The 8,379-nt window shown below is 43.5% G+C and overlaps 1 protein-coding gene across 1 annotated transcript; it reads left to right on the top strand.

Annotated features, from left to right (window-relative positions):
- The first annotated feature begins 4,258 nt into the window (after positions 1 to 4,258).
- On the top strand, positions 4,259 to 5,982 carry LOC123451203 (UDP-glycosyltransferase 73C5-like). Its single transcript, XM_045128209.1, has one exon. The coding sequence runs from the start codon at positions 4,355 to 4,357 to the stop codon at positions 5,786 to 5,788; it is 1,434 nt and encodes a 477-aa protein (XP_044984144.1). The 5' UTR covers positions 4,259 to 4,354; the 3' UTR covers positions 5,789 to 5,982.
- The last annotated feature ends 2,397 nt before the right edge of the window (positions 5,983 to 8,379 follow it).

Raw genomic sequence — 8,379 nt, 5'->3', positions numbered from 1 at the left:
CGCTTTTCCATCCGTCGTGTCCTGAGAACGAGATACGCGGCTCCTATCGGGACCGTCGACACGTCGGGCAGCCTTGTTGGATTAGTTTTACCTTTGACGAAATATCTTGTGCATCGGGATTCCGGTGATGATTTGGGTAATCTCAGAGTTGAGGTTTTCCACTGGGGAATCCGACGAGATCGCGAGCTTCGTGATTGAGGATTTCTATGCGGCTTGTGGTAATTTGTGATGGACTAATTGGAGCACCCCTGGATGGTTAAATCTTTTCCGAAAGCCGTGCCCGCGGTTATGTGGCAACGTGGAAACTTTTTTTAACACTGGTTCTAGATAACTTGAAGTTAATTGAATTAAAATATGCCAACTGTGTGCGTAACCGTGACTGTCTCTTTCGTGAGTTACTTCTTCGATCGAGGACACGGTGGGGTTATGTCTGACATAGGTAGGTGTTCATGATCATTCTTTTGATCATCAGTAGTTCACGTCCGTTATGCGTAGATCTTCCCCCTCTTATTTCTTGTACTCGTAAGTTTAGCCACCTCATATATGCTTAGCCGTTGCTGCAACCTCACCACTTAACCATACCTCATCCATTAAGCTTTGCTAGTCTTGATACCTTTGGAAATGAGATTGCTGAGTCCCCTATGGCTCACAGATTACTACAAACACCAGTTGCAGGTACAGGTAAGGTTTACTTGACGCGAGCGCGTTGTTTGTTCATTTGGAGTTGCTTCTTCTTCTTCTTATTCTTCGATCTAGGATGGGTTCCAGGCCGACAACCTGGGATAGCAAGGATGGGCGTCGTTCTTCTTTTCTCCTTTGTTTTCGTCCGTAGTCGGACCCTGCTCTTACTCTTGATGAAGATGTAATGTACTGATGTGACTCTGATGTAGCTTGTGGCGAGTGTAAGCCAATTCTATTATATATCTCTTCTTTTCAGTACATGTACTTGTAACGATATCCATTCTTGCGACACGACGAGATGCACTTCTATCCTTGACGAGGCCCTCGTGCCAAATTGAGGATAGGGTCGCATCTTGGACGTGACACCATTGCTCCTTTCTTTTAAAGTGGACGTGAGCCCATAGACATGATCCCTTTATTTGAATGGATCAAGCTTGATTAGTTGAAATGGCTCATCAAGACTTACTTCCTTAACGTGGCACAAGACAAATGAATGGAAATATATTCTGTCAATCAAAATTATACGTCACCATTTTGATAACAGTTTGCCATCTCTTTTTTCTATATGTTTGTCACACGAGATATTTCTCTTTTATATGTGTTGTGTTACATTTCATTAACAACGTGGAATAATGTCCAAATTTACTTCGCACTCAATATTTTAATAATATCAACAACACTAAGACGATTTGAATTTATGTCGATATTATACTTCAACGTGTGCGACAACGTATGTGTATGCGAGCCATGTGTCTTCTATATTTTTACGACAAAACTTGATGACTATTTATTTTGTCATATTTTATAATGTCTTGGCACTTTTCAGTATCCTCGGCAATATATCATATGCCTATTTTTTGCTCGTCCTCATTTTGCGCGGTTGACTATATTACTTGTAAATTTCTTATTTTCATGATAAACAGATTTGGCCGTTTTGTATTTATATTTTATGTGCTTTATGCATTTTATTTTATCTTGGTCAAAATCCATGTCAACAGAACTTCTCATGATGCAAAACAAAGATACATAGTGCTTTTACCATGACAAAATTAATGTCGTTCGTTCATGCATTGGCAAACAAGTGTGCAAAGAATACAGAGTAGGAAGTTCAACCATACATTGGCCAGAAGTTCAGCGAGTCTTTTTCCTGCAGAAGATAGCCCACCTTGAGAACAAAGCACCGCCTCGTTGGAAGAGGAATCGCTTGACACTGGATGATGGCTGGCTGAAGATACCAAGTTCACCTGGTTGCGGCAAGAAGTTCAGGTACAACAAGATTTCCATCAATGCAGGAGGAGACATGGTTGATTTTTTTAGTACATGTGGTGTTGCGTGCCTTGTTTGATTTGAATCTGAATGCTCCGTTGTTGATCCAAAGGATTCTTCAACCTTGGTTCGGCCTTCGTCGTCGTTCCGTTGCCCGTGTCGTAGGTAGGAAGCAAGGAGGGAAGGGGGAAGGTTATGGTGATCCATGGCGTCAAGAGAAACTACGGTGGTCCGACCGCTTCCCCGCCTCTAAATTTTTCCTCTCGGGCTCCCTCGCGCCTACGGTCGGACGGGAGGTGGATTGATTCGATCGGCGGCAGAATGTAGGCGAGGGAGAGACCCATGCGATGGACGGCGGCAAAATCACGACCGCCTGTCGTTCGAGGGAGGCCGGGTAGGTGGGACCGGATCGGGCTTGGGGCGGTAGGGATCAGGATCGAGCTGGAGCGACAGGTTGGACGAGGCAGTTCAGGTCGTTCTATGTTGGGCCCTATATATTGACGCGGGATCAAAATTACTATTCTGATCCTAGGATTAGGATAGTTATAAAGACAACTTTTTATTATTCCGAGAGGCAATGTCATGCTTCTCTTGGAGGTAAATATGTGACTCTCGCGAAAGCATATTTGTGATTGTCGTGAAAGAAAAAACATATTTTTTTTCGTTTCTGAGATGCACGATCATGCCTCTCATGAAAGCAAATCCATGCCTCTCGCGGAAATAACATGCTTTTTTCATGCAGAAAAAATAGATTTGTTTTTTTTCCTTTCAAAATTTAAGAAAGAGCTGAAATAACAAATAAAAACAATCTAAAGGTAGAAAATGCGTGCAAAAGATAAAATAATATAAAATTCAAAAAGAATATCCAGAACACGGCCGTGACAGCAGCTGACAACACGTTATTTGGCGCGCTCTCAGTCCAACCCAAATGACCCTTGAAAAGCTTTCGAAAGAGCGCTCCTTCGTTAATTGCTTCGAGGCTCATGCCTTATAGAGGATCATGAAGATCCTATTCGGTGCTTTGAACGCCAGGTGGTCGAACCATCGCTTACGTGTACTTCCCGCATGGGCCGCCTCGATGGCGCGAGCTGTTAAGCTCACTTGATATCTCCCCACCCTTTGTTGCTTGGGTGATAGGTCAACTTGTTGACTTTTGGAGGAGAAGAGTAGAAAAAAAATCATAAATAGTAAATTTAAATAATATATTCTAAAAATCATGAATTTTCTTTTAGAAATTTTATATAAGTTGAAATAGATTGCGTAACTCAAAAATATTCACAAATATGATTTTATTTTTCTGAAAAACTTCATGAATAAAAAATCATGGATTTTGAAGAAAAAAAAGATCTGAAAGAAAAGTCATCAATCTTTTTTTAAAAAATCACGAATTTGAAAAATGAGGTTCAGTTCTTTGAGGGAAATAGATCAAGAATTTGAAAAAAGGTTCACAAATTTAATTTTTTTGGAACAGTTTCCAAACTTGAAAAAAAATAATGCAAACAAAAATGGAAAAGAAAAATAAAAAACAATCAAAAACCATCCTGAAAATGGACATAAACTAAATAGGAAATAAAAATATTTCAAAGATCAAGAGTTCAGTTCACACGAACCAATGACCACACTCTCTCTCAAATAAAAAAGAACGAACGAGCTAGTACGTTGGTTGGATGATTAGATGGATCGTGGTATCCCCAGTCCATCAGGATTCAAGTCCTGGTGCTTATATTATTTCTGAATTTATTTCAGGATTTTCGACGATACGTTTTAGCATGAGGAGACGTTGCCGTCGACGACGAGACGCCTACAATGACTTCGTAAATCTCAAGATGACATGCTGACTCAGTCTCTCGAAGATGCTTATAGACATAGGGTGTGCGTGCGTGCGTTCATAGAGATGAGTGTATGCGCGTATATATATGAACACTTGCGTCTGTACTGCGTTAAAAAAAGCTAGTAATGTGTTTATAGTTTACACGAATCACGATATATGAAAACGCTTGCGTTTGTATTATATATATATATATGAAGCTTGCGTATGTATCACAAATTCATGAAACAAACTATGCCCGCATATATCGTGATTCGTGTAAACCATAAATTAATGAAACAAACTATGCACGCGTACGTTGTGACTCGTGACCACGAGTTTCTACACGCATCATCGCAAAAAATAACAACCGATGCCCAACGTTCAACCCAAAACCAGGCTGTTACTGCATGCTGCCGCCGCCCAGTTCTTCTGGAGCACCTCATGCATGCATGGCTCCTCCACTATTACTAGGATCGATCGGGTTGTTGCTTACTTGTGGAATAATCCTACACCTTCTTCTTCCTCCATCTCTGATGTGATCTAAACTATAAATTGCCCCAAGACGAAGGGCACCAGTGCACACAGTTTGTTCATTACATGCATGCTCTCTCACTGGCGATGAGGACCCAAACCACCGCGCTCCCCTCGCGTCCATGCGCGGCGCCGGCGCCCCTGCACCTCGTCTTCGTGCCCTTCCTCGCGCGCAGCCACTTCGCTCCGCTTGCGGCCGCCGCGGCGGCCGCTTGCGGCGATGGCACCACGAGCGCCACCATCCTCACCACGCCACACTTCGCGGCCCTCGCGCCTGCCTCCGTGCCGGTCCGCGCGGCGCCGTTCAGCTTCCCGGGAGGGCACGAGGACTTCTCCCTGCTCCCGGACGAATCCTCCGCTCCGGCCTTCTTCTTCGCCGCGGAGGCCGCCCTGGCGCCAGCACTCGCGGCGGCCGTTCGCGCCCACGCGGGCGCCGTGGCCGTCGTGTCGGACGCCGTGCTCCACTGGGCGCCCCGCGTCGCCCGCGAGTGCGGCGTCCCGCACGTGACGTTCCACACCATCGGCGCCTTCGCGGCGGCCTCCATGGTCGCCGTCCACCTCCACCGCCCCGACTCCCTAGAGGACCCCGTCGTTGTCCCCGGCGGCTTCCCGGTACCCGTGAAGCTCCGCAGGGTCCACGTCAACGAGGAGGCTCTGGCGCACCTCCCCCTCTTCCGCGCGGCCGAGGATGGGAGCTACGCCGTCGCCTTCAACAGCTTCTCGGCGCTCGAGGCTGATTTTGCTGAATATTACCGGAACGTGGATGGCTCTCCCAAGAAGAAAGTGTTCCTCGTCGGCCCCAGGCGCGCCGGCCCCGGCAATGTCACCGTCACCGGCGACTTAAAGCGAGACCCCATCCTGCAGTGGCTCGACGGCCAGGAAGCCGGGTCGGTGGTGTACGCCTGCTTCGGCAGCACGTGCGGACTGAGCGCGGACCAGCTCAAGGAGCTGGGCGCCGGGCTGCGCGCGTCCGGCACGCCGTTCCTCTGGGTGATCCCGACGACGACGGACGGCACGGAGCAGCACGACGACCTCGCGTCCAGCCACGGCATGGTGGTGGCCGGGCGATGGGCGCCGCAGGCGGAGATCCTGGCGCACCGCGCGGTGGGCGGCTTCGTGAGCCACTGCGGATGGAACTCGGTGCTCGACGCCGTGTGCACCGGGGTGCCCCTCGCGACGTGGCCGCTCCGCGCCGAGCAGTTCCTGAACGAGGCGCTCCTCGTGGACGTGCTCCGCGTGGCTGTGCGGGTGCGGGAGGTGGGCAGCAAGGCGGACGTGGAGGCGGTGGTGCCCGCCGACGCGGTGGCCAGCGCGGTGGGGAAGCTGATGGGCGATGGTGCGGATGAAGCTGCGGCTAGGAGGACGAGGGTGAGGGATCTCGGCGTGGCGGCTGGCGCTGCGGTGACGGAAGGAGGGTCGTCGTGCACTGACTGGGCACGGCTTGTAGATGAGCTCAAGGCGTTACACGGCCACGTTAACGAGGCACCGACTGATAAGTGATGGTTAAAGGCCCGTTCTTTTGAGCCCTGGGTTGTGCTTGTGCATGAGCTGTGGCGAAAAATAAGCCTGGAGAAGCTACAGTGAAACTGAACCATCAAGTTTCTTTTACTCCATTCTTAAATATAGTTTTCTTTTAAGATTTTACTATGGACTACTTACGTACAAAACAAAATAAGATAAAATAAGTGGATATACGTTCTAAAATATGTCTATATATTCATCCTACAAAAATATAAAAATATTGATGATCTTTACTACTGCTATTTTATTTTACATTTGTATTATCTATCAATCATTACTTATCGCTTGCAAGTAATGAGTTCAACTGGCTTGACAACCCTCTTGCCTGCGTTGGATTCAAGTATTTGCTATTTTGTTGTGTTGAAGACGGGTATTTGTGTGGTCCTCTTATTGGTTCGATAACCTTGGTTCTCACTGAGGAAAATATTTATCTCTATTATATTGCATCTCCTCTCCTTTGTGAGGGAAATCCCAACACAATTTACAAGTAGCAGTCCCCTAACCAATAGCTATGACTCCATACTTTAATAGGTCCACATCATTTAGTTTAACACATGGTATCTCATGTGTGTTGTCACTTATCCTCCTTACCACCCTCGTCCGCAGTGGCCTCGGTGTTCACAATCGTAACACATTTAAATGTTGTCACTTCTAAGGCGTCTCTCTCTCGAAATAATTTGATAAATGTATTTCTTTTTCTATGAGGTTTTGGCTACAGATGCGTTCTTTTGTCCCCTATCATGGTTTCACTAAGTTGTTTGTTTTCAATTCGGATCGATGCAGGTATGAAAGAAAAAAGATCATGCACTATTGATTAAGTTGCACTCTAAATAACATTTTTTTATATGGGTAACGGGTAAAATAACATGATATTCAGATTCTACAGTTTTTTCTAATCAAATTTCATATATAACATGTTAAATTTGGAGTAAGAGCCTAAATTACTTCTATATTTTTAGAAAGCATTTTATATGTACGCAAGTTGATTAACCGAAATATTCAGGGGTTACCGCAAAAGCAAAAAAATGTGACCTATATCTATCCCGCGGGTTGATTTTCATAAATATCACGGAGTTTTCTGAAAAACGTGAAAATCTGACTTCAAACTAAACTGCGGGTTGATTAATAGAAATGTGAGGGAGGGAGTCTTCTACAAAATAGTATGACACACGGAAATACCTATTTCCTTAATTATTAAATATTAATTATTACTATTATTATTATTGTTATTATTGTTATTGTTATTGTTGTTGTTGTTGTTATTATTATTATTATTATTATTATTATTATTATTATTATTATTATCATTATCATTATTAGTAGTAGTAGTAGTAGTAGTAGTAGTAGTATTTTTTTGATTGATTGCAAGTTTCTCTGTACCACAATATTTGTTGTTGGGGAGAACTAGTTTAGTTTTCTTCAAGAACATATATTATAGAACAGAGGGAGTAGCTGCTTGGTGGTAGTAGTAGTAGTACTAGTAGTAGGTGGTGGTATAGGTATAGATTTGGTAACATTGATGAGGATACAAGAAAATGTCCGGATGAGAAATAAGCCAAAGATGGCGACCTAGCTGTACACCGAAAGCGTGTTGGCAAGCAAGTCGCTCGTGTCTCCAAAGCCACATGGGTTTGGCCCATGGAGCACATCCATGACTAGGGACAGAAGCACACGTATGTTTTTTTGTCCGTTTACATTTAAGTAAGAAAAAATAACGAAATCACAATTGTTTAAAAATTCCAAAAATATTTTCACATTCAAACAAATCACGAATTCAAAAAATATTGGATCTGAAAAAATCATGAATTAAAAAATAATATCGGCAAATCAATAAATGTTCACCAATTTTAAAAACTTTCGCAAACAATGTTCCTGGATTTTATTTTTTCGTGAATTTAATGTTCCGAACATTTCTTAAAATTGTGAATACTTTTGGAAATCCCAAACATTTTTGATAATTAATATTTTTATATTCAAGCAAATTTTAAAAAAAGATGAATAACTTTTGAAGATTTATTTTTCTATTTTGCGAATGTTCCGAAAAAGCGAGAAAATAAAAAGGGAAAAGTAAATGGAAAAATAAAATAAAAAATAGGATATTAAACATTAACAGAAAAACTTTAAAACCTTACAGAAGGTTCTCAAAACGGGCCAGTGTGGTTCGCTCGCTACGGCTTGATTTATAATGGGTCGCCCGTCTACCTTGCAGAGTGATCGCTATGTAAATGATTGCTATAAGCGATATATAGCTGTCGTGAACCATGAACCTGACTAATCCGTGTGCAAAATTGGATCTTAGTTGTCGAGAGTAATTAGTGAGCGAGCGTATTTTTCGGAGCCTTCCACCAAGCACTCTCATGTATCATTACTTGGCGTGTTCTCAGCCATCGTCATGTGTCACCTTCTGAGCGTTTTTTAGATTTTTTTTATTTATTTTTTCGCACGTGTTTTCGACTTTTTAATATGTTTTTCCAGTTTTTTTTATCTTTTGGTTTTTCACCGGTCTTTCATAGTTTTTTGACAAAAAAGTCATTTTTTGCATGAAAAACGTGTTTTTTGTTTTTTTCGTA

Source organism: Hordeum vulgare, chromosome 4H (assembly GCF_904849725.1).
Source record: "Hordeum vulgare subsp. vulgare chromosome 4H, MorexV3_pseudomolecules_assembly, whole genome shotgun sequence".
In the NCBI taxonomy this organism is placed as follows: domain Eukaryota; kingdom Viridiplantae; phylum Streptophyta; class Magnoliopsida; order Poales; family Poaceae; genus Hordeum; species Hordeum vulgare.
The sequence above is the reverse complement of the archived record's forward strand: the minus strand, read 5'-3'. Positions and strand labels throughout refer to the sequence as shown.